At 49.8% G+C, this 26,607-nt stretch overlaps 1 protein-coding gene across 1 annotated transcript in view; it reads left to right on the plus strand.

Annotated features, from left to right (window-relative positions):
- The window catches only part of CSMD2 (CUB and Sushi multiple domains 2), a 313,956-nt gene that overhangs the window by 243,628 nt on the left and 43,721 nt on the right, over positions 1-26,607 (plus strand). The window contains exons 36-44 of the mRNA XM_038758637.1: positions 2,685-2,798; positions 3,746-3,841; positions 8,801-9,004; positions 9,712-9,836; positions 17,057-17,153; positions 18,156-18,260; positions 21,908-22,026; positions 22,155-22,224; positions 24,365-24,481. Coding sequence (XP_038614565.1) covers positions 2,685-2,798; positions 3,746-3,841; positions 8,801-9,004; positions 9,712-9,836; positions 17,057-17,153; positions 18,156-18,260; positions 21,908-22,026; positions 22,155-22,224; positions 24,365-24,481 — 1,047 coding nt within the window. The remainder of the gene's footprint in view (positions 1-2,684; positions 2,799-3,745; positions 3,842-8,800; positions 9,005-9,711; positions 9,837-17,056; positions 17,154-18,155; positions 18,261-21,907; positions 22,027-22,154; positions 22,225-24,364; positions 24,482-26,607) is intronic.

Below are 26,607 nucleotides of genomic sequence, written 5' to 3' on the forward strand. Positions count from 1 at the left end.
ATCTGCCATGGAGATTACCAGAATCTTCTGTGGAGAACATCAGGATCTACTGGGGAGAATCCCAGAATCTACCACAGAGACTACTGAGATCTACCTTGAAGAATTTCAGAATCTTCTGTGGAGAAAAGTGTTAACTACCGCAGAGACTACTGGATTCTACCATGGAGAACACCAGAATTTACCACAAAGATACCGGAATCTACCACAAAGAATACTAGGATTTACCACACAGAATACCAGAATCTATCATGGAGAATATCAGAATCTACCACAGAGAACACTGGAATCTTCCAGGGAGAATATAAGAATCTACTGCAAAAAAAATCATAACCATCCATGGAGACACCAAAACTTACTCCAAAGAATACCAGACTCTACTTGGAAGAATACCAGAGTCTGAATTCAGGCGGGCCAAGGGCCCTCTAGAGTCCCAGCTCCATGGCTACCACCCTGGGTGTGCCTCTGGAAGGAGGAGAGATGTTTTTTAAGCAGGGAAAGACAAATTCAGCCCATTTCTGATCCACTCACCTTCTCGTTTCTGTACTGTACTTGGCGCTTGACATGATCCCTGTCCTCAGGGAGTTTACCCTCTAGAGAAGGAGACAGATACTGACTAATGTATATAATGCAGCCAGGAGGAAGTAACAGCATGCTGTGTGACCTTGGGCAAGTCATGTAACTCCTCTGTGCCTCAGTTTCCTTAACTGTAAAATGGGGATTCAATACCTGTTCTCCCTCCTACTTAGACTGTGAGCCCCATGTGGAAAGGGACTGAGTCCAACCTGATTAATTCGTATCTACCCTAGTGCTTCAAATAGTTCTTGACACATAGTAAATTCTTAATAGATGCCATTATTATTAGCTGTGTACATCAGTGCTCCAGGCCTAGGGGCACAGGAGGTGAAAGCTACCAACTTCTTTCACATGGGCTGTGCTTCCAGTAGATAACCACTCCCCAACTCACCCAGAGCAAATGTCACATCTCAGGCCAGATGGGAAGAAGAGGATGATGGGGTTGGTTTTTAAGAGTTTTATTTCCTGCCGGTATAATCAAAGGGAGTAGACTAGTAAATATCACATGTGGAATTTCAGGGCTTCTCCTCCCAGCTGTACTATAGATGTATTTCCCCACAAAACTTTCAGGTGGTTAAGTAGTAATAGTATTTGTTCAGCACTTATTGTATGCAGAGCACTGTACTAATAGCTGGGAAAGAATACACAGTTGGGAATCAGGTTACCCAGATAATGAGGTTAAACACAGTCCCTGACCCACATAGGGCTCAGTTTCAGTAGGAGATAGAACAGGGATTGGATCCCCACTCTGCAGATAAAAAAATTTAGGCACAGAGAAGTTGTGACTTGCCCGAGGTCACACAGCAGATAAATGGCAGAGTCGGGATTAGAACCCAGGCCCTCTGGCTCCCAAGCCCGTTCTCTTTCCACTAGGCCACACTTCTTTCCTTCTGGGATGAACAGTATGTTTCAGTTAAGCAGCTGGTTTTTCAGTGGCCTCAGTTCAATAGCACGATCAGGAGGTCTTGCAAAAATGTGTAGGTTTGGCCACTGCTAGTTTTTCTGACCGCGGCCCCCTTCCCCTCAACCCCTCACCCTCATTCCCACTCCGAGTCCACTGTGATTTTCCTCCAGGTCCCTACCAGCCTGAATCAAGGGCTGAGATAGCCATATGGCAGGATTTCTGCAAAGAAGCCTGCAGGGGAGGCCTCTGACCCAGAAAAGATAAGGACTCCCACAGGCACCCCATCCCCTCTCCCCCTGCCCCTGAGGCAGTATTCCCAGCTTTCCTCTGTCCCCTTCAGAGGAAGGGATCTGTGGAAATGGCACCCCCTCAAATCAATCTGAAGGAATCTTTGGAAATCTTGAAGGCAAGATCAGACACCCATCTGAGCTAGACAGTTTAAGCATTAGCTTGCCCAGAGACAGGGGGCTGAACCAAATGACTCCTGTGGGTTCTTCCCAACTCCTATGAAATAACTGCAAGAAAATTGCCACTCCTCTCTCAAGCCCCACCCTGCTCAACCCACTGCCTTGGGCAAAGAAAGTACTCTGTGGGGGAGTAAAAAGAGTGATTTACCACCCATTTACCAGAAATCACCTTTGATATAAAGTCATAAGGAGAATTGAGAAAATGTAATTGAAATCTCAAGGTTTAGATTTAGATTTAGGATTTGCCAAGAGCAATTTCTTTGACGTTTGATTTGCTCCCATCCGTGGCCAAGGATGGCACCTAAAACGAGGGGCGGGGGCTACCCGGGCAGACACTGCTGCTTCCAATTGGGTCCAGCAGAGAGGTCCCCTCCCATCCTCTATGTCCTTCCTGAGTCCCTGGTCGGGGCAAGGATCAATCCTGGCTTTGTGGTAGCAGCCCTGCCATGAATGGGTTCCAGTGCTCCTTCAAAATAGCTGGCACCTTCCTTTGTTGGCAGGGAGCTGGGTAGGTGAGGATAGGGTCAGAATTATTCATGTGGGCGGGCATTGCCATCTCTATTCAGACCCTCCCTTCAGCCTACTGGTCCCCATTAGCATGGAAGCGCCTTGCGGTATGGTTTCGTGGGGCTTTCCCAAGTATTCAGTCCAATGAGTAGCACCCCAAGAGTCACTGCCTCTGGGACTGCTCCCTCGTCCTCACTTCTGAGCTCAACCCCTGGGGTTCTCTCCCCCCGCAGTGGTGTTCGGACAGTTCGCCTTCTTCCATACGGCCCTCAACGATGTGGTGGAAGTTCACGATGGGCACAACCAGCACTCCCGCCTCCTCAGCTCCCTCTCCGGCTCCCACACAGGTACGGGGTGGCCTGCAACGGGTGGCTCTGGTGTGTCACATAACACCCAGGCTGAGGGGGGTGGCCCACAAATACACAAACCCAGTGTGTCCTGTGCACAGGCCTGGGGTGCCCCATGTTCAGTTTTGGGGAGGGGTGGTGGTCCCTCCCATGTGTAGGTCTCAAGTGTCCCACCCATGGATTTGTGGTGTCCCTCCCACACACATGTTCGGGGTGTCCCGTGTATGGATGGGTCTGCGCAGTTCCGCAGCTATGCAAGGGACAAAATCTGCTAAGTCCAGTGGAGTGGTAGATGTGGGTAGGGTGTTTTCACCTACTTCATCCCACTTCCCATGAGGCCAAAGACAATGGGTGTATCAATGAGCCCCCTTTGCCTTTTTTCCAGTGAAAACTTTAAGCTGCCCATGCCATGTGATGGTCCAAAACTTAACCCTGCCTGAGCCCCACCATTCAGGAGAGCTTTCCTGTTTATGCTTGGAGGAGGATGGTGTTGGGAGGGGAAGACATCCCAGAGGATCAGCGTCTCCATTGACCCACGCCGCCCCAATCAATCAATCAATCGAATTTATTGAGCACGTCCTATGTGCAGAGCTGCTTGGGAGAGTACAACATAATAGAGTTGGTAGATACTTTCCTTGCCCACAAGGAACTTAGAGTCTAGAGGGGGAGACAGACATTAATATTAAAGAAAAAAACTGTGGATATGTACATAAGTGCTGTGGGGCTGAGGGAAGGATGAGTAAAGGGTGAACGAAATCCAAGTGCAAGGACAACCAAGCCCAAATCAGAGTCACCATTGACCCCTCCTTGATCTGAATCCCTCCAAGACTACAGAAGAAGCATAACCCCCGGGCCTGGATCCGAGACCCCAGCCCCACTCCCCCACCAGTTGTGACTCTTCTCTGACAAGTAATCTGTGTCTCTCTTCTCTTCTGTCCCCACCGCAGGGGAATCGCTCCCTCTGGCCACGTCCAACCAGGTCTTGATTAAATTCAGTGCTAAAGGACAGACCACCGCCAAGGGCTTCCACTTTGTCTACCAAGGTAGGTGGGAGAAGAAGCCAGCCTGCGCACCGTTTCCAGGGTCCCCTCCCTGCCCCTCCCATTACCCCCGGGGGACATGCCAAATGCAGCTGACCAAATTAATCAAACCAAGGGAGTATCTCTGCCTGGTTCTCTCAGCAGATAAATGAGAAGAGAAGATCGGGAGGGATAAATTGTTAACCCATGAGCTTGTTGCTGGGGACTCTGGGATGCCCAAGGTGAAGAACCCCCTGGAGTTTCTTGATTTGCCTGGGGTTTTTGACTAGTACACACCCCAGAGGTGTAGACTTGGGTTTCCCCCAGTGTGGCCAAGCATGCACAAGACTGTTTGGTCCCCTGGTGACCAGCGGCTGGGTGGATGCTGAGCTGGTCAGGCTTTGTGTTTGCAGGCCAAAGCACAGCTGTTTGGGGCAAGCAAAGAAATTGGTATTGGGTTCCACTGCCCGCTTCCAATCCAGTGAGGGCCAAATCCTCAGGGTGAGCGGAGAAGCCCTGGTCCTGGAGTGCAGCACTTTGGGCAGACCGTTGGGCTCCAGGTTCCCCCCTCAGCTTGCAGCTTCTCAGGGTGTGCTCAGTGCCAGTTCTGAGAACAGCATCCTCCCCCAAGAGATAATAATAATAATTGCTATTATTATTATTATTATTATCATGGCATTTGTTCAGCACTTACTCTATGTCAAACACTGTTCTAAGCATTGAAGTAGAAACCATTTAATCAGGTCAGACACAGTCCCTGTCCACATGGGGCTCAGGGTCTAAATGGGAAGAACAGGTATTGAATCGCCATTTTCTCGCTGTGGGATAGAAATGTGTCTACCCACTCTGTTGAATTGTACCCTCCCAAGTGCTTAGTTCTTGCTCTGCATACAATAAGCACTCAATAAATACCATTGACTGATTGACTTTTCAGATGAGGAAACTGAGACCCAGAGAAGTAAACGTGACTTGCCCACAGTCACATAGCCAGGCACGTGGCAGAGCTAAGACTAGAACCCAGGCCCACTGACTCCCAGGCCCGGCACCTTCCAGTAGGTTGCACTGCTTCTCCAGGCTTTTCCCAGAGGCAGTGGGAGGGTTGCCCCATCTGAGGCACTCCACCTCAAGGAGCACCCCCTCGCTGACCTCCCCAAACAATGAATCCATGGCATTTATTCAGTACTAACTGGGTGCTAAGCACTGTATTAAGCATTTGGGAGAGTACAGTAAATTAAGGAGGCTCAATCCCTGCCCTCAGGTGGAAGAGACTGACATTAAAATAAATTCCACACTGGGGAAGTAACTAAGATCAAAGGCAAGAGAGATGAGAGTGAGGTTAGTATTTGGATTCCAAGTCTGGTGCCCCTATTTCTCAAGACCAGACCTCCCCGACTCTCAAGAGGCTCCCTGATTTGGGGGGTGCACATAGCCCCTGCAAATGGATGCATAATTACACATTCCTCCTGATTAAATAGAAGATAAAGAACTATTTCATCTCAGTCATTGCATTCATTCAAGTGTATCTATTAAGTGCTTACTGTGTGCAGAGCTATGTGCATGGCATGGAGGCAGTGACAGTGGGACTTTGCATTGACATACATTTGATCTGATGATATAAATGCTTCTCCATACCGCCCTGGGAGGAAGTGAAGTATGCTGGGAAAGGATGTTGAGTCTTTGACATCCTTTTCCCTACTGGAGGGGTCTGAACACACACACACACACACACACACACACACACACACACACACACACACACACACTCATGTAGCACACATCACACACACCTCTTCCCCCATAGTCAATCAATCAATCAATCAATCAATCGTATTTATTGAGCGCTTACTATGTGCAGAGCACTGTACTAAGCGCTTGGAAAGTACAAATTGGCATCACATAGAGACAGTCCCTACCCGATAGTGGGCTCACAGTCTAAAAGGGGGAGACAGAGAACAGAACCAAACATACCAACAAAATAAAATAAGTAGGATAGAAATGTACAAGTAAAATAGTCATTTGCAATATGATCTCATCTTCTCACAGCTACCCACAAGAGATAGTTGTCGTGACTGGGTAGAGAGGACACTGTTCAAGTTTCTAGGAATTCTCATCCAGGAGGATTTCTTCAGATCCAGCAAACTTCTGGCCTACAGGCCATGAGGCGTTCCGCCTACCACTAGAAACTTTGATGCAATAGGCAAGTCCCTGAGTGGCCAGAGTAGCTGGGCCTGTGTTTCCCTCTAATTGTTGACGAGCTTCTGCAATTTTGAAAACAACTGGTAATTAGGTAGCCAAATCAAAAGCTCAGGCCTAATCAATACAGATTTCCTCCTTATCTCCAGCAAATTAATTACTTTCTCACTTGCCTGCAGAATTCCAAGGTAACAGAAAGAATGAAATGTCCCTAAACTGAATTTCTCCTCTAGCCCCCAAGCTTTTCTTCAAGAAGGAAGAGCAGCAACACTGTTGTATAAGGGTTGGAGGGCTGGGTAGGGGGCTAGGGGTGTCAGGGCCTGACACAGAGACACTGCAGAAGTCTGATTGTCATTGACTGCATCCTCTCTGCCCCTCACTTTCCCCATTTATAAAAGTGCCAACTCCCAGCCCCCTGTCCGCAATGGGCACTGGGAAGTGAATTGGGTAAAGCTCACCCTTCCAGGCCCGGAGGGAGGTGAGAGAGAGTGTGACAGAGTGTAACAGAGAGAGAGAGAGAGAGATTATGTGCATGTGTGTGTGTGTGTGTGTGTGTGTGTGTGTGTGTGTGCATGTGAACCTCCACGAAGTAGAAAATGATTCTTCCCTATTGATCTTAGACCATGAGCCTCTTCTGGAGTGGGAAATGCATCCATGCTGATAATATTGAATCGACTCCAGGGCATAGCACAGTGCTGGCACCTAGAAAGCATCTGATAATGAACTATTGATTCGTGGCTTGAATGGCACACTGGCAAAATGGCCCAATCAACTCAGCCCTCCATTCAATCGAATCCTACCCTTAGACCAACTCAGGGCCAAGCCAGATGGGGTCCACCTTCTCGGGGGGGGGTGTCTCTCCAGGCTGAGCCTCGAGGCTGCTTTATCTGGCACAGACGGGAGATAGTCTGAGGGGAGCCAGGGTCCCCACTTTTGCAAGAGGCTGCCCATGAGGCCCCGGGGAGTTCCCTGGAACGTGAAAGAACATGCAGAAGCTGAGGTGGGGAGATGAGTTCAACCCTCTCCTTCCCACAATCCATCAGCCCTGCCCAGAAATCATGCAGGAAGGCTATCCAGTCCAACCCCCTGCCTCTGGGTAGGGCCACCAACCAATCCATCCATCCTTTTCAAAAAAGCAGCATAGACTGGTGGAAAGAGCACAGGCCTGGGAGTCAGAGGACTTGAGTTCTAATCCTGGCTCCATCACATACCTACTATGTAACCTTAAGCAAGTCGCTTAACTTCTCTGAGCCTCAGTTCCCTCATCTACAAAATGGGGTTGAAATACCTGGTCTCCCTCCTACATTGACTGTGAGCCCCATGTGGCACCTGATTATCTCGAATCTACTCTAACGCTTAGTACAGCTTGGCACGTAAGTAAGCCCTTAACAAATACCACAGTTATTTTGGTGGGGGGGCTTCAGCGAAGAGCTGCCAGCAGACAAAGCAACTGGAGGGAGAGCAGGCACAGCCACTTGTGCTGTCAGGAGGAGCAGAGCCTGCAAGCATCAGGCTGTTAATGGAACATAATTGTGGCTTCCTGCAGTTTAATAACTAGGATCCTGTGCTTACTTTCCTTGTGGGTAATTTGTAAAAAAAACCCTCTAATTCGCTCTCTCATACCCACATTTCATCCCAGCTCGGCGCCCTGATGTCCTCTCAGTTCCTGCCTTCATTAAAACTCATAGCTCACCCCAAAGGCCCACACTGGCCCACACCTCTGGCCCCTCTGGCCCATGGCCAGTGTGCAGCACCACAGAAATGGACTTATTCAGTTGATACTCCTTGGAAGTAGTTAGATTCAGCGTAGTAGAAAAAGCACAGACCAAGAAGTCAGAGGACCTGAGTTCTAATTTGGGCTCCACCACTTGTCTGCTGTGTGGCCTTGGGCAAGTCACTTAACTTATCTGTGTTTCAGTTATCTCATCTGTAAAATCGGGATTAAGACCATGAGTCCCACGTAGGACAGGAATCATGTCCAACCCAATTACCTTGTATCTACCTCTGTGCTTAGTATATTGCCTGGCACATAAAAAGAGCTTAATGCAAAAAAGCATTGGAACAAGTCTTGGCACTTTGCCTGGTATCTAGGATTCATTAGGATTGCAAGTGTCAGGCAGAGCTCAGCACTTAGTACAGTGCTCAGTGCTTAATTCAGTGATGATGATGATGATAATGGCATTTGTTAAGTGCTTAGCATGTGACACTATACTAAGCACTGGGGAAGATACAAGATGATCAGGTTGGAAACAGTCCCTGTCCCATATAGACCTCACAGTCTAAGAGGAGGGGAACAGGTATTCAACTCCCCATTTTACAGGTGAGGAAACAGAGACCCAGAGAAGTATAGTGACTTGCCCAGGGTCACAAAGGAGAGTAGTGGCAGTGCCGGGATTAGAACCCCAGTCCTCTGACTCCCAGACTCTTTCCACTAGGCCAGGCTGCTTCTCATTTAGTGACTTAGTGTCTGTCTCTCCCTCTGGACTGTAAGCTCGTTGTGGGCGGGGAATGTGTCTGTTTACTGTTATATTGTACTCTCACCAAGTCCTTAGTAGGGAGTTTATATACGATTGAATGAATGAATGCTCAGCATCTAATCCAGTGGTTGGCACATAGAACTTAACACAAACCATCATTATCAAAAAGGTTGAAACGGCTTTATTTCCATTCGATGCCCGAGCAATGGAAAGTCAGGCATCTGGTGTTCCCCTTGGGGTAGCTGCGAGGGGTCCATCATTGCCCCATGGCCCTCTGTCCCCCGGCTCAGTGTCCCCATCTCTGGGTCCACAGCGGTGCCACGCACCAGCGCCACACAGTGCAGCTCGGTCCCTGAGCCCCGCTATGGCAGGAGGCTCGGCAGCGATTTCTCCGTGGGGGCGGTGGTCCGCTTTGAATGCAGCGCAGGTTATGCCCTGAGGGGATCCACATCCATCGAGTGCCTCTCCGTGCCAGGAGCCTTAGCACAGTGGAACGTCTCCGTGCCAACATGTACAGGTGAGTCAGGCCAGACGTGTCCCCACCCTCCTGGCCAGGGTACAGCTGGGGCACGGATGCCGGTGGTGGCAGAGGTTGCTCTCGGGAGGGGGCTGAGGGCTGGGATTCAGGAATCCTGGTGGAGGAAAATCTGAGCAGCGGGTGTCTTCCTCAGCCCACAGCCCCCGCCTCCGGACAAATCCACTCATTAACCCAGGGTCGGGCCTTCTGGGTGGAGTGGGTGGAGGGCCTGGAATTCTGTGGGGTGGTTCAGAACAGCAAAAGCTGTGGGGATGAGTGAATGGAGTCCAGGTTCAGATAGCAGGACCACTGGGTCCCAGTCCCAGCAATCCTGCTTTCTTGCGGGTTGCTTTGGGAAAGTCTCTTGGTCTCTCTGGGCCCTAGCTTCCTCCCCTCTCCACACCCAATAGGGCATAAAAAAGAAGGAGGACATCTGGGAACAGCACTTAGTTTATCAGAGAAAGCTCTGAAAGCCTCAGACCAAGAGTTCATGTCAGCATTGCCATAGGACTGAGGCTCTGGGATCAAGTCTCGGACATCCAGGATTCCCCAGGGCACTTGTTCTTCAAGAGGGAGAACGTGAGCATTAAAAGTGAGCCCAAGAATCCAGCGGGGTGGCCGAACAGGGAGTGCTCTAAAGGATGCCATCTCTCATCTCTGCCTCTCATGTCTCTCACTATCTCTCATCACTGCTGGTCCCATTTCAGTGCCTTGTGGAGGAAACCTGACGGAGCGGAAGGGGACAATTCTCTCCCCGGGCTTCCCAGAGCCGTACCTTAACAGCCTCAACTGCGTCTGGAAGATCACAGTCCCAGAGGGGGCCGGTATCCAGGTAACTGTCGCCAGTGGCCCTGCCACACCGGGACCCTCCACTCCTCACCAAGATAGGCTGATGGGGGTTACCTGCCCCTTTGGGAGAAGGGAGCCAGCCACGGAGCTGCTTCTGAGGACTGCCCCACCACACCTGCCAGCTCCTCCCACCCCCCCTTTCATCTTTAACATTATTATTATTGTGTTTAGTACTTGCCTAACAGGGTCACTCTGCTAAGTCCTGAGATAAATGCAAGGTAAACTGATCGGACACGGTCTCCATCCCACCCGGAACCTATGGTCTGAGAGGATGGGAAAGCAGGGACCCAATCCCCATTTTGCAGATGAGGAAACTGTAACTCAGAGAGGTTAAATTCTTGTCCAAGGTCCCACAGCCGAAACTGAGATTCGAACCTTTGTCTTCTGATTCCCAGTTTCATGCTCTTTCCACTAGGCTCCACTCCTTCCCCCAAATGTTCCCAGTTTTATCCTGCACCCTTCTAGGCAACTATGAAGGTCACCACCTCCTTTCCCCACACTGACCACCTGCCCAGGACCTCTGCTCAAGTGCTTCCTCTGAAACAATTAGGAGAAGACAATGAATTCCTTTAATCAATCAATCAATTAATAGCATTTATTAAGCACTTTCTGTATTGAGCACTTGGGAGAGTACAATACAATAGAGTTGGTAGAAATGTTCCCTGCCCAAAAGGAGCTTACAGTCCAGAGGGGGAAACAGATATTAGTATAAATAGTAATAGGGTTTGTTTATTTTCATGGGCTTATGGTCATTCAAGTTGGTTATTTTCCCCCTTTTCACTTGATTTCATTAGCAGAGGCTAGCTGTGGCTCAGTGGAGAAAGCACGGGCTTTGGAGTCAGAGGTCATGGGTTTGAATCCTGGCTCTGCCACATGTCTGCTGTGTGACCTTGGGGAAGTCACTTAACTTCTCTGAGCCTCAGTTCCCTCATCTGTAAAATGGGGATTAAGACTGTGAGCCCCACGTGGGACAACCTGATCACCTTGTATCCCCCCAGCACTTAGAACAGTGCTTTGCACATAGTAAGTGCTTAACAAATGCCATTATTAATATTTATACTTCACTCACATGTTGTCGTTTACTGGAACTTATTTTTTACTTCCCTGGGGGATCTGGCTGCGTTGAGATATAGGCAGGGAGTGGGTCTTGCCACCCAGGACCCTCACCATGCCAGCAGTTCTGCTTCCCTGGTCAGCCAGGCAACCCAGGGGGCTACTTGGGCTTGACTCTTCAGGGCAGGTGGGGAGACAGAGATCATTCCATCCGTCTACGCTGTAAACTCCTTGTGGGCAGGGAACATGTCTACCAACCTGTTTGTATTATACTCTTCTAAGCACTTAGTACAGTGCTGTGCACACAGTAAGTGTTCAATAAATATCATCTTTTGATCGATCAGCTCTGTAAATCACTCCCTTCTTCCTCAGTTGAACCTAAAGAGCACTGAGATGGGAGTCAGAGGACTAGGGTTCTAGTCCCAGCTCCACCCTGGCCCAACATGTCACCTTGGACAACCCACTTAACCTCTCTGGGCCTCAGTTTCCTCCCCTCTAAAATGTGGGGAGCATCACCAGCCTTGCACTTTCTCCCAGAGTGTTTTTTGGTACGAATGAGATTGGTAGAGTGAAAGCACTTTGGAAAAATGAATGTGCTTTATGAATTCAGGATTGGATGATTAATCAGAGGATTGCCATCTCCCTGGCAAATGGTTCTGACTTCAAATTGCAGTGTGTGGACTGGGAAATACCTATTTGTCTGGTTACACTTGGGAACAATTCCGAAGAAGGGCAGGGAAGGGCAGCCCTCCACCCCAAGCTCCCCATTTACAACAGCTCTGGATGGGAGATGGAACCAGGTCTGAATCCAATACCTTGCCTTCTCACGGCATTAGCTCCCCCATTCAGCATCTCATTCTCTCTCCAAACCGGTTTCCTCGGCCAACATTAGTTCAAAGCAACATTAGTTTCACCCACAATTAGTTCCCCTCTGCATTAGTTCTGCACAAAACTTGTTCCCCTGCAAAACCTTAGTTCCAAACCACCTTAGTTCCACCTGAGATTGGTTTCCCTCAGCATGTCATTGGCTGATCTCCCACTGGTGTTGAAGCAGATCTCCTTGTTCCCCCTTCCCGGCAGCTAATTTGCCAAACACGGGTGGTTTCTTGGAACGGAACCCAGTAGGGTTTGAAGCGAGGCTTTCCTGTACCTGTCAAAGGCCCTAATTTTCAACTAGCTGGGGAGCTTGCATCCCCATTGAGTTATGCACTGGCTGAATGAGCTTTTGCAAGGTACTGGACATCATTCTGCATCCTCGGATCCCTCAACTGGAGAAAGAAACAGTGAAGGAAAGGTGGTGAGGATCCATGGGCCGAGGGGAAAGTTGACCAGATGGCCCACCTTGGATAGGACAGTTACGATTTGGGGAGTCCTGTGCCACCAAATAAGATGGTAAAGTAAGATCACCCATTGTGGAATGACCATGACTTATCACTCCCCACCATTTCCCGCAGTCCGACATAGGTCAGGGCCAAGCTGGAAACTGAAAGCATTGGCATCGTGACCTCTCAGACAGCGGAAGGTGGCGCATGGCAGCACCAGAGGAGGCAAAGGAGGAAAAGCCAAGTCCCTCTAATCCCTATCCTCCCATTCCCCTCAGCCCCCTTTCCCCGCCTTTCTCCCCTCTCCCTCTTTTCTGTCCACCCTCCCTTTCCCCCCCAGCTCTCCCTCCTTCTGGTCCGGTCCCCAAGAGGCCCCATCCCCTCATCCTACCTTGAGCTCTAGAGAGGCTGGTCACGTACTAATGCCAGCCCTGAAAACTGAAAGAACAATAAGTCAATCAATCAATGGCATTTATTGAACACTTACAGTGCAGAGCACTGTATTAAGCACTTGGGAGAGTACAATACAACAGAATTGGCAGACACTTTCCCTGATCGCTCAGATCCTGCTGTTGTGTAATATACAATAACTTTTGGAGGAGAGTAACAGGAAATAATTGTGACATATATTAAGCACTCATTACTTGCCAAGCATTTTGCTAGGCAAAACGACAGATTCAAGATAATCAGATCGGACCCAGGCCCCATCCCACTTGGGTTACCCATCCTAAGAGGAAGGGAGAGCGAGTATTTTATCCCAGTCAGCCAGTCAAACATATTTACTGAGTGCTTACTGTGTGCAGAGCACTGTACTAAGCGCTTGGGAAAATACAATATAGCAATATAACAGATATTCCCTACCCACAACAAGCTTATAATCTGGAGAAGGAGACAAACATTAATATAAATAAATGAATTGAGATCCAGAGAGGTTCAATGACATGCCCGAGGTCAGTCGGTCAGCCTCCTGACTCTCAGTATCAAGCACTGTCCACAGAGCAGGCCATGCTCTTCCCACCCTGGGGCCCCAAGAGAGCCAGGGATTGGTCCCCCTTGTTCTTAAGGGCCCTGTTCCTGTCTGCTGGCTCCTCGCTTCCACTCTGACCCCTTGGGCCGGGGCTCGGCCCCAGTTGGGAGCCCCATCCTCCTCCCTAAAAACCGTTTTGTGTTTCCAGACCTGGCCCCAAGCCAGTGGGCCTCAGCCACAAACTGGGGCACTTGTGTTGGTTTTAAGGGAGTGTGGATTTTCTCAAAATCTAGTCAGCGGTGGATGAAAGTGATGCAGCACTAATGCCTTTGGTACCTCACAAGGGGCCGAGCTGAAGGAAAGGAGCTTTCCTGCCCCGACAGCTGAAACCCCTCACTGGAGAAACCGCTTAAATAACTTGAGTGACTTCATCTTTAGGGTTTTTATGTGTTCGTTTGCTTGTTTGTTTTTCATCAAGGCCTGCCACTCTAAGCGAGGGGCATTTCACTGGGAGTTACTATTTGATGAAATGTATTTGGTTCGGAGCCCAGGAAATATGTCTACATTGAACAGATGTATTCTTGTCTCATCTGTCATTTTTCTGGGGCACTTAACCTCCCACCGCTCTGGAAAGTAGGGTGAGTTTTCAAGTCTGCTTATATAAAGCTGCCTGTGATAGCCCCAGCCAGGGGATTTAGGGGATAAAATTGGGCCAAAGGAGACATCAGTCAGTCAGTGGTATTTTTTGAGTGCCTACTGTGTGCAGAGCAATGTACTAAGCGCTTGGGAGAGTACAATACAAGAATTGGTAGACACCTTCCCTGCCCACAAGGAGTTTCCAGTCTACAGGATTTGGAGGTTTTATGTTATTTGTTAAATGCTTACTATGTGTCAAACATTGTTCTAAGCATTGTTTAGCACTAATTAACACAAGTTAATCTGGTTGGACACAGTCCCTGTTCCACATGGAGCTCACAGTGTAAGAGGGAGAACATGTATCCCCATTTTACAGTTGAGGAAACTGAGGCAAAAAGAAATTAAGAGACTTGGCCAAGGTCACACAGCAAGTAATTGGCTGAGCTGGGAGTAGAACCCAGGTCCTTCTGAGTCCCAGGCCTTTGCTTTCCACTGCTTTCCTGCAGTGAGACCAAGTGAAGGGTCAAAAAGAAAATCCATCTGGGATCTCGGCAGCAAAGACCAGACTGTGGAGGAGGTCTGGGGAGTCTGGTGTTCTGAACTTGTGGCAGAATCAGAACCCTTAGCCCCACCGTCCCCCTCCACCCACCCTCCCACTCCCAATTCGCAATTTCCCACTCCATCTCCAGAAAAAAGTGACCTTGCTGAGAGTCACCTGACTGACCTTGAGCTGGAGAAAACATAAGCTCCTTGTGGGTAGGGAATGTGTCTACCAACTCTGAGTTTTGTACTCTCCCAAGTGCTTAGTACAGTGCCCTGCACACAGTGAGAACTCAATAAATAATATTGATTAATTTAAAATGATTCCAGGGATTCCTTCCCAAACTTCACTCCGAGACACCCCTTCCCTCCTGGCTTCTCCTCATCAAGGACCTAACGTCAGGCAACTGCCCCCGCAGACTGGCAAACCCATCCCAGCTCAGGGAGATCCGGTTGTATTCCCCAACTCTAAGCCATCGACCCCTACCCCAACCTCCCGGTCGAGCCTTTACATCAGCTGGACAACTCTTTCATTGAGCTCCTTGAGGGTAGGGATCAGGTCTTCCAACTCTCTTGTATTGTACTCTTCCAAACGCTCAATACGGTGCACCGCACACAGTAAGCATTCAGTAAATGTCATTGATTGACTGAGCCTGCCGTCCACACCCATCACCCCCCGCCTCTTTTCTGTTTCTGCAAGATTCCCCTGTATGTTGTCCGGCCACAGCCCAAACATCAGCTTAGCCTCATTTAACAGAACAATTAAAGGTTAAACATTGGTATGTCAGAGGAGGAGAAAAACAGCAAAAGGATGTTTTCAGCTGCCTCAAGACAGTGGTGGGGTTCCTTTTTTTATTAATTTAATCAATGCACCAACAAGCGCTTTTCACATGAATTATTCATTCGGGTGGCAAAAAGGAGTGACTGAATTAATTTATAAACATAGCAGTAAACGGATACAGTAACGGCACAGCAGTCTGGTTTCATAACTTTAAAATGTTTTGCCTGAGGAAAAAGAAAGGGGGCTGGGGGAGGTGGGCAGACTGACTGAGCTGCCCTCTTAAATCTTTCCCCTCCTAATTGGTGGGGGGGGAATCAGACCACTTGAATCATGTACGTTTGGCCATTCAATCAATCAATGATATTGAGCACTCACTGTGTGCAGATCACTGTACTGAGTGCCTGGGAGAGAACAAAAGAGTTGGTTGACATCATCTGTTCTCACAGAGAGCAGAAAGAATGGTTTCTGATTTTCAGCATTTCCCATCAACCAAGCTCAGACATTGAGCCTCCAAAATGGATAAACCCCCAATCTATGGGATGACCTGGGGGGTGGAGGGACTTCTGGGGAGAGGTAAAGGACCCTCCCAATTCTGAGAAGAGGGAAGGGAGCAAGGAAAGATGATGCCCATCCAGTTGCTTCAGACCTAAGAACCCACAGAAGCAGCAGGGCCTCATGGAAAGAGCAAAAGTCTGGGACCCAAGGTCTAATCCTGGCTCCACCACTTACCTCCGGGTGACCTTCGTCAAGTCACTTAACTTCCCTATACCTCAGTTTCCTCATCTGTAACATGAGGATTGAATTCCTCTTCTCCCTTCCACTCAGACTCTGTCTGATCTGATGGTCTTCTATCTACCCAAGGGTTTAGTACAGTACCTGGCACATAGTAGAGGCTTAACAAATGCCACAGTCATTATTATTATTCCTATTGTTACTTTTTTATTATTATTATTACTACTACTACTACTAACCCCCAGAGAAAGATACAGGTGATTCTCAAGAGCTTATGGAAGTGCCCACGTATTGCATTGAAAGCACGTGTGGCTCTCAGGATGGTCAGGTTAAGGAGCATCATTCCTGTCCTTAAGTCCAACGAAGATGTAAGTCAGGCACCAAGTCCATTCTCACCTGCAGACTTACACTGAGCAGGTGCAACAAGAATGTTGCTAGTGGCTGAGGAGGGGACTGAGAAGAGCCAGGCCCCAACCAGCCCAAACTGATCTGATGGCTTCAGCAGTTCTCTGCCCTTCCTGGCCTTGGTTTTTTTATCTGAAAAATGGAAGAAATTATTGAAGAGGATTTGTGTGTGTGTGTGTGTGTGTGTGTGTGTGTGTGTGTGTGTGTGTGTGTGTGTGTGTGTGTGTGTTGTGGGGTCACTTTTTTAGATAGAGATCCCCGTGTGGGTCAGGGGCTGCACCCAATCTGATCATACTTCCCCAGCGCTTAGTACAGTGCTCTGCACACAGTAAGCGCTCAATAAATACGATTGAATGAATGAATGAATCCTGCATTAGCCTTGGCTTTTAGCACAGTACACTTGGCATGGAGTGAGCGTTTAATAAAAACCATAACTAATTTATGGTGAGCCATTGCCAAAGAAGCCAAATAAATGAGAAGTACCTTATTAACAAAGAAAACGCTGCTTATCTCTGATATTTGCTTTGTAACAGCAAAGCCTCATATCAGCCTATTTTTCACTGAATCAATGCAGTAAGGCAAATATTAACTTTCTAATGGAAAACACAGTTCCAGACTGAGTATTAGCCAAAATAATTAGAGTTCAGAGCGAGATAAAAAACGCTTGACATACTGTTCCCTGGATTCTTAATGATGTTGTGATGCTTCTGATTATCTCCACTTTGCCTGGGAAAATTAAAAATCACATCTCCTTTCTCCTCCCCCAGATTCAAGTGATCAGCTTTGTCACCGAGCAGAACTGGGACTCTCTGGAGGTGTTTGATGGGGGAGACAACACGGTGACCATGCTGGGGAGCTTCTCAGGTGAGAATGAAGCTCCCGAAGGGGGCAGAGGGCACGGGGAGTTCACCCATGTTCCCCACTGAGGGCGGACCTCTGCCTCAGGCCTATAACGCCCAGATTTCCTGGTGGATTCCAGCCAGAGAAACGTGCCTCCATGGGAATCATCCAGGAGATTGAAGGGAAAAAGTCAGAGAGCTGAAGGTTGCCACCATGCCTCTCTGAAGTCCGTGAGAAAAGGCCACCTGTCAATTCTAGCTGGATGTGTGCAGTTGGGCGTGTGTGTGTATATGGAGACCCAACATGACATTTCAAGCTTTTCTTCCAAAGCCCCTCCTCTGAATTGGAGTGTCTTTGGCAGGTAGTAAATTCTTTCCCTGTTTTCTGGGTCCACTGGTGCCACTGTTTCAATAAGCAGCTCTTTGTGGGCAGGAATGTGTCTTTTGTTATATTGTACTCTCCAAAGTGCTTAGTACAGTGCTTTGCACACAGTAAGTGCCCAATAAATATGATTGAATGAATGAAAATTATCTGGCAGGAGAGACAATCGCATTGACCGGATGGCCAGTAGAACTCTGTGGAATAGGGCAAGTGGACATGGGCCGAGCAGTCCAGTAGGAAGAGGAAGCCCTTCTACCTTCCAGTCCTGATTCCTTGATGGGTTGTGGGACTTTGGGGAAATCTCCTTAACCTCTCTGGGTTTAAATTTCTTGGCTTGCAGATCAAGGAGATTATTTCTGCTTCTTCTGGGGGTGGGAAGGTCACGGGCAAAGAACGGGGGGGGGGAAGTGCTCTGAGCAGGAAATGAACTTGTCGGCCCTCCAGGGTTAGGAAGGAAGAGTCTCGGATCATCGGGCTTTGGGGATTCTTGTAGACCAGGGGGTGGGGAGAAAGAATTTACACTTCGAGAGCCCACTCCTTGAAAGGTTGACCCTGAGAGTGGGTAGCCAGCCTCAAGGTGCTGGGAGAAATGGGAGGGTGCCGAGGGGGCCCCTGCTGAGACAGAACTGGTCCTCTTCTTTCCAGGGACCACAGTGCCTGCCCTGCTAAACAGTACCTCCAACCATCTCTACCTGCATTTCTACTCCGATATCAGTGTGTCCGCTGCTGGCTTCCATCTGGAGTACAAGAGTAAGGGTACCACCGGCTTGGCTGGGTTTCCTGGGCCTCTGGGGTTGCTGGCTGGACCCGGGGGTTGGGGGGCAGCAGGGGGGAGGCAGTGTTTGCTGCTTGGCTCAGGAGGCATGCAGCCACTACCGTCGGTCAATGGACCGGCCCCTGGGATACTCTAGACCTGGCCCCCAGAGCAGTCTGTGTGATCCCAGCAAGGGAAGACCCAATTGGCTTGACATACAGGGGCGCTGCTAAGCTGGGTGTTTGGTCTGATCCCCGAGGAATGCCTTCCTCTAACCAGGAACCAGGTAGACTTTACCCAGTTTCCTTCAGCTCCTGCAGTCTCAGTTTCCCCTTTCCCCTCCTTGCCATCACCATAGGGTAGGGGGAGCACCTCCAGTCACCTCCTTAACTCACTTTGGAAAGATGGTTAGGGGAATGAATACGTATTTAAACATCCAAGTAGGTAGATTGATATGTTCAGAAGTGCAGTGGGTGGGGGGCTGTGGAGGCTTAAGTGACAAAAGAGTCTTGGTGGAGGTAGGATTTTAGGAGAGCTGGGGGAGTGGGGATGGCAGAGGAGGGTTAAGTCTCCAGAAGCCCTGGTGGTTACCCAGAGTGACTTGGGAGATGAGAAACCCAGAGAACCGCAAGCTGGAAGCAGTACTTACATTATTAGCGCTGCTCAGCACCTGCAGATGGTAACAAATTGACTACCCCTCCTCCCCACCACCCTCCTTGTCACTTTTGGCCAATGTTTTGGGTGCCTTTGCCCTCTCAGGTGTAGTCAGGGTAAGTCCAGCTCAGGTCCACCGCTGGAGCCCACCCCAAAGACTATCATCTCTCCCTTCTGGAATTTGATTTGGCATAGGCTGGGGTCTAAAGTGGTCAGACAGGCTCCCCATAAGACCCCAAATAGGAGGGGGGTTTTCCATACCTCTGACCCATCCCAGCTGTCACACCACACCCAGAGGCAGGAGGAGTTCCACTAGTTAGTTGTCTTGGGCTTCACTGTCCCCCAAGAGTTTCCCCACCAGGTCCTTCTGCCCACCACTCATCCGAACAGGGAGGACTCACTGGGTGATGGAGGGGAGGGGGTTCTGATGCGAGCCATCGTCACCCACCAGGAATGGTGGAGTTCACTAGGTCAGGTCCCCAGGGCACAGAGGTGGGGAGCAAAGGGTCAACTTGGCTTGGGCCAGGGAGGAGGGAAAGAGGTAGAAGAATAGCTCCTATTCAGCCTTGGGTCAGGTCTCAGCATCTGTTTTCAGCTCATGGCAGAGATGGGAAGTCTGTCTTCTCCTGTTGCCACCTCCCCAAAAGACTCACATCTTCCAGAAGAGCTCCAGAGTCCTGGCATCTGAGTCCGGCCCGTGCTATTCTCTCCCCCATCCATCTAGCACAGATGGCCGGCCATCCAGATCCAGTTTGGGGCCAAGTGTTCTGGTGCCACCTTCCAGGCTCCAGGCACCAGCTGGAATCCCTCTGGTGACCGGCTCCAGGTTCAATCTCACCTCAGAGAGCAGCCAGGCCAGCCCCCAGTCAGGCAAGAAGCCCAGAGAGGGTTCAGATGGCCCAACGAGACCCAACCCCTGGACTGGAGACTTGTCTGTTGAAGCTCAGACCCCAGTCAGCCCAGCCAGCTGGAGACAAGCAAAGGAGCCGGGAAGCTGGGGAACCCTGGGTTTAGAGGCCGAGGGCTCAGCAACCAGCAACTAGGAGTTCCCTCATCCCAGAACCCTGATGGTGGGGGTGGGGGTTGGCATTGAAATGGAAATTGGCAATGAAATTGAAACATAGTCAGGCACACCTCATCTCTGACATATTTGCGGTGGGGAAGAGATCTCCGTGAGGGCTAGAAATCTGCGATCTCTGGGAGGGCTGAAATGCCTCGTGCTGGGAAAGAGATTTCCAAGAGGAGTGGAATTCTATGGGTGGATTTCTGGGAGGGGAAAGATTTCCTGTGAGGGGTGGAAAGTGCCAAATTCTTAGCAGGTTTCCAGCATGAGGATGCTCATGGCCAGGATATTCCATGAAACCACCTCCTTCATCACCCCACTCCAACCTGGATCACATCTCACCCCGACAGAGAAACGGAGAGCCGGCTCCTTTCTCCCCTCCTCAGATCTCTTTCCCTAGTTCCCGGGTGGCCAGCGCCTCCCTCCACCCTCACCAGTCCCCGCTGCAGTGTCAAACAGCAAGTCTCCACCCAGGATCATCCTGCAGTGGCTGCCCCATCAGAAGCCATCCATGGTCATAGGAAATTAGAGAGGCCCTTCATAGCCCCCAACCTCTCCTGAGGGAGAGATCCTTCCCACCCGTAGTCAGAGGGCCAATTTCAGAGACAGCCAGGTCCACAAAGCCCTCTCGAGTCCCATAATAAGCACCTGGAACTGTGTTGCCACTGCTGTTGATGCAATTCCCAGTGGAAAGGCTTGGCAAGGGTGGGGAGGGGGCAGGGAGCATACCACAATCTCCACCCTCCCTCTCTGAGGACCCACTGCTAGCTCCCAATGATCAAGGCCTTCCATAATTGAAAGGGATAAAAGGAGCTGTGCCTCCCCAATCCCTGAAAGGGATGAATTGCACACGACAATAATAATGTTCTCTTTATGCCTTAAGCATGACTTAAATAAAATCAAGTTGTGCAGGGAAGAAGCAATTAGAATTGGCAATCCCACCCTGCCGCCCCCTCCCTCTTGCTCTCTCTCCTGGTCCCAGGTCGCTTTTGTCTGGTCAGGCACTACTGGGTGTAGACAACCTGGGACCAAAACTAATTTGGTTTACTTGCTTCATCGGAGACTCCCGAGTTAATCCGGCAGTGAGGTGATGGCCGGGACAGGATGTTCCAGCTCTAAAATGGCACTGTTGATTGCGGACCATGGCTCCCTCCGTCAGCAGCCAAGGTTGCCAAGGTCAGAAACAGGGAGGCTCTTGCTTGCAGGTATTTGTTTGTGTTTTTAAAAGTCCCTTCCACTAAAGGGAAAAGGCCATCTGAGGATGTGGGGTTTGCTTAAACCCAGGAAGGGGAGACCGAGAGGATTTTCCCGGGAGATTTTGATGTGTCACCGGAATCTCACCACGATCTGGAGAAGTGGTCTCTTCATGAGGGATAGGGGTGAGCGGTGTGGATCAGGATCTCTCCCATTTGTTTTTTGAAGAACAGGATGATTGATGTGGGGGAGCCATTTGAATATATGTTAATCAGTGGTTTAGGGTAAATATGGTGGTCCCCAAGTAACTCCAAAGAAGGAAGCCCCCTCTTCTCTACGCAGGCTGCTACCCAGACCCAGGAAGGGAGCGTGGGTTGAGGCCTGGGGTGCTGGGGAGGGGCTGGAAATCCTAGATGGGGAAGCAGGAGCCAGGTGCCTGGGCTCAGAGGCACCTGGGTGGGGAAGTGAAGGGGGTCAGCACCCCTTCACCATCCCCTCACAGATCAAGGTTCTTGGGTCAGCTGGCTGCCAAATGGCACGTGCGCCTGGTGCAATGCAATCAGGTTATGCAGGAAAGGAACGAAGAGTAACCTCACCAGCAACACTCCCGTCTCCACTGCCTCCCTAACTCCACCACATCCCCGTCACTCCGGCACCTGCCTTGAGGCAAACGCCAAAAGCTGGCTCCGAGCCCTGCCACCAATACATCCCTCCTCTGCTCTCTCCTTCTAGCCGTTGGCCTGTCCAGCTGCCCGGAGCCCACTGTGCCCAGCAGTGGCATGAAGCTCGGAGAGCGCTACTTGGTCAACGATGTGGTCTCCTTCCAATGTGAGCCAGGCTACGCACTCCAGGTACCTGGCCCCCCATCCCTAGTGGTAGCACTCAGCCCTTCCCAAGCCGGAGTCATGGACCTTGTGCTTCCAGTGAGACGTCCCTAATCTGTACCTTTGATTTCCGACCCTCCTCCCTCCCTCTACAGGGCCATTCGCACATATCCTGCATGCCAGGGACTGTGAGGCGATGGAACTACCCTCCTCCTCTCTGCATCGGTGAGAGACTCAATTCCTCTTTCCTTCTGATTAATCTGGTCTTTCCTCATTCTTTGTAATCCAGGTATCAACCAAACTACACTGACATAGGGACACTGGTGATTGTTGAGATTGAAGAGTGGAAATAGCTTAAGAATGAAAGCTGGGAGATCTTTAGTTTCTAGATTGGGCTCTACCAAGAATGTGTTATGTGACCTTGGGCAAGTCACATAACTTCTCTGGTCCTAAATTCCCCCATCAGGAAGATGCTGACCATAAGCCCTGCCCATCTCCATCTCATGGGAGGTTGAGGGCAAAGGGGTGGGCTATTGATTAGAAAGCATTTGGGCAAAAGAGCTCCACAAATTGACAGTATTGTAGTAATAGTTGAGTTTTTTAAGAAAAAAAATAAAACCTTATATGTGTGGGTGTCCAGATGTCCTACATTCCAGATTGAGGCCATGTGGAATGACTCCCCAACTCCTTAAATGGAATATTATTTCTGTAACTCACTTTGTTCCTCTAGTTCTAGTCCACGTCTATTGGAAGGAGCACCAGCCTAGAGCTTGCTGTGTGTCCTTGGTCAAGTTACATAGCCCTTCTGGGTCAGCTTCCCCTTCAGTTCTGTGGAAAACCCCATGGGACTCATGCCTCACCAGGGTTTTAGGAGGTCAGGACAGGGTAGTTGGAAAAGCAGGGCGGGGAAGTTGGAAAAGCAGTGTGAGCTCACTGGAAGAAAGGGGACAGCAACACTTGACTCAATATTATTCGTCAGCCTAGAGCCAGCCAGCTAGATTGCAGCCCTAACCCTGTGTGGACTTCCGTTCTAAACCGAAAGCTCACAGAAAGAACAGGAAGGGGGAAAGGAGCTACTCTTCACTCTCTGCTCCTGGATGTGTCCAAAAGCTGCCACCCTCCCAGCCTCTGGCCTGTCCATAGGGAGATGTCATCAGGAACGAGGGGTGGGCCAGTTGCCTGGACATCGGTGAGGATCCCATTCCTTCCTACCTTCACAGGGCAGCCCGTTGCTCTAGCAACTCTTCATGTTTAATATTCATGCCTTGCGCTTTTACGGCTCTGGGAGAGAGATGTTTATGCATTTAATAGCATCACTTCATTGGCGGTTACTTCTGGCCCCTGCTGTTAGAGCTCCCATAATTTAACTTTAAAGTAATTATGATATTGAACAAGTCCTTTGTCTGATGAGCTATGGGGCTAAAAGCAGAGAGTGCTGGGCTGGGGAGGCAAAAAGGAGGCATGAGGAGGGCACTGAGCAGTGATTGGTAGAGGATCTTGAAGCAAGACCTGGGTTTGGGGCACATAGACCATGCTGAGAAATGATTGGTGAAGGGCCTCTAAGAATGAGCTTGGGAGGGGCATGTGAAGAGCACTGAGCAGTGATTGGTGGAGGGTCTTGAAGCTGGAGTGGGCCCTTTGAAAAGTCCTGAGCAGAGATTGGTGAAGGAGCTCTATAGTGAAGAATGGAGGGCTTTGTATCATCTGTAGAGCTCTTGGCCACCAATGTTGACCCATCAGTACAGCTAAGGGCTTGGGTTTTATTTTGTCTGCCGACCCGCCTCTTATTATTGTGAAAACTAAAACCTGACCCAGAAACCTCGTAAGAGAGTATTTTGGCCCAGATGATCAGATATTCAACTCTCCTGGCCAGCCCCAAATGTCTCCCATGCACCCACCCTTTCTTGGGTCCTGATCCACCTATTTCTGAGCCCCTTCTCCAACAGGCTGTGAGCAAGATGAATGCTCCTCCTAGCCACTAAGGTCATCAACCCAACAGCCCATCAGCCTGGCCTTTACCAGGTCAGGCCACCGGTCCTCCCAGCCCAGGTTTCAGTCTCTGTGAAGGACTCCCAAGGGCCAGAACTTGGCATTGCCCACAGCCATGGCAAACAGTCTGGAGATCCCTTGTCAGCGTGAAGGTCAGCTGAGGAGACCATTTTGAAATTTGCTTTAGTCTCCCAACAGAAGAAGGGAAAACCATGGACCAAAAAAAGCAAATGGGGAGAAAAAACTCATTTCCCCCCCATCAAAAGTGGATGGTCCACTTGGACCATCCCCTTTTTCCTTTATGGACTCAAAGAGAGAGGCAGGGAGGAATGTTTATTGTGTCCTCCCACTGACTCTTTACCATGATGCCTTGCAGCTCAGTGTGGTGGAACTGTTGAGGAGATGGAGGGAGTTATCTTGAGCCCGGGATTTCCTGGAAACTACCCCAGCAACATGGACTGCTCATGGAGAATCTCTCTGCCTGTGGGTTTTGGTAAGAACAACTCAACTTCTCCCTCTCTCTTCTCTTCCTGTCCTTCTGCTCACTCCCCCGCTTCTCTCTCTCAAGGAAAGCCCCACCAAGGGATGAAAAATCAATGGTATTTATGGAGAACTTACTGTGTGCAGGGTACTGTACTGTTTGGGAAAGTATAACAGAGTTGGTAGATAACAGAGTTGGCAGATATGTTTCCTATCCACAACAAGCTGACAGTCTAGAGAGGTTATTGCCAAGAAAGGAGATCCGAACTCTCTCCTTGTGGTTCTTTCTCCATCTTCCTAGTTATGGGCAGAGGCTGAGAGGAAGAGTGGTCTAAACAGAAGGGGCAGGTCTGCAAGTCAGGATCTCTAATTCACAATTAAGTGGAGGAGATAGACAGAAAAGAATCTTCAGAGAGGAGGAAGGGACCAGAAAGATGAAGATGTGAAAATGCAAGGACTTAGATTCTAAAGTCTGGAATTGATTCGTGGAGAAGAGCGGCAGGGGCCGGCAGCACAAAGGGGCCGGGGTGGTGGTTGAGAGGCTGGGGCCTGGGAGAAGAAAAGGAACAGGGAAAATGAGTGACCCATGAGCATGTGGTTAACTGAGAAGCAGTGCAGCCTAGTGGAAAGAGCACAAGCCTGGTAGTCAGGAGATCTGGGGTATGATGTTAACATCTCTGGGCCTCAATTTCTTCATCTGTAGAATGGGGATGAGATACCTGTTCTCCCTCCCCCTTAGGCTAGGAGGCCCCTATGGGACATGGACTATGTCAGATCTGATTGGATTGTATCTGTCCCACAAGTAGTCCAGTGCTTGGCACATCGTAAGTGCTCAGCAAATATCACATGTTTTATTATTATTATTATTATTATTATTATTATTATTAGAATTGCTCAACTCATCCATATTTTGGCCCATAGGAATCCAGCCTGAGTATTCTGCTGGCCCCTGCCGCTGGGTGACTTGGGTCCCACATCAGAGCCGGTTTTTCACCAGTAATAAATTGAAGAGTCAAATAAGCACTTTATTGCACAGTGTAACCTTTTGTTTTAAAGCTCCTGTTATGGGAACAATAAAAAACAGCCGTGCAAAAGTTCAAGCAGGAAATCCATCCTGGCCCATCATCTTCCTCCACAGCCTCCCACGCAGGGGAAGAGGTGGGGGTGGGAGCAGCCCAAGGGAAGGTGGGGGAGGGGGTGGAATTTGGCTCTGATGGAAACAGCAGTGAGCTATTGGAGTGGGGTTGCCCAAGCATGTTTTGGGGAATTAAAACATTCCAAACGCATGCCACCCCGTGCCACACACACAACTCCCTGGCAGTCCCCAGAGTTACACCTCTCCTTCCACAGAGTCCCAAACAGTGCATGTCTGTGCACGCGCGCGTGCGCACACGCGCGCGCACACACACACACACACACAAACACACACACACACACACACACACGCTCTCGTGCTGCTGCCAGTTCAGCTGGGGCCACTCGGTTGCCACTGCTCGGCTCAGCAGTGTCTCGCTTCCATCTAATAATAATAATAATGGTGGTGTTTATTAAGCGCTTACTCTGCACCAAGCACTGTGCTAAGTGCTGGGATAGATATGAGATCATCTGATTGGACAGAGTCCCTGCTCCATGTCAGGCTTATGGTCTAAGGACGAGGGAGAACAGGGATTTAAACCCCATTTTACAAGGGAGGAAACTGAGGCCCAAAGATTTTAGAAGTGACTTGTCCACAGTCACAGCAACAGGCCAGTGGTTGAGTTGGGATTAGGACTCAGGTCTCCTGACTGCCAGTCCAGGGCTGTTTCCACTAAGGCCACATTGCTTCTCAACATAGCTAGCTTTTCCACCTGAAGGGCAGCCTGGAGCCCCTCACCCAGGCTGGGAGCTGCTACAAAACAGCCGCTGCATTCACACTGCACTAGAACTGACAACTGCCATCTGCCACCTTGCACTTCTATTAGCTCTTTGGCAAGGAAATAGCAGGTGATTAGATCCCCAGAAGGGAGGAAAATAACTCAAAGTGAGTTCCTGTGACAGGACAACCCACCCGTGCCTCTCCTCGGCATGAGATCTCTGGAGTCCAGAAGGTTGTGAGTTTGCCAGGGTGGGCTGAACATTCGGGGTTGCCGGCTCTGGAAA

The sequence above is a fragment of the Tachyglossus aculeatus genome, chromosome 16 (genome assembly GCF_015852505.1).
Source record: "Tachyglossus aculeatus isolate mTacAcu1 chromosome 16, mTacAcu1.pri, whole genome shotgun sequence".
NCBI classification, from domain to species: Eukaryota; Metazoa; Chordata; class Mammalia; order Monotremata; family Tachyglossidae; genus Tachyglossus; species Tachyglossus aculeatus.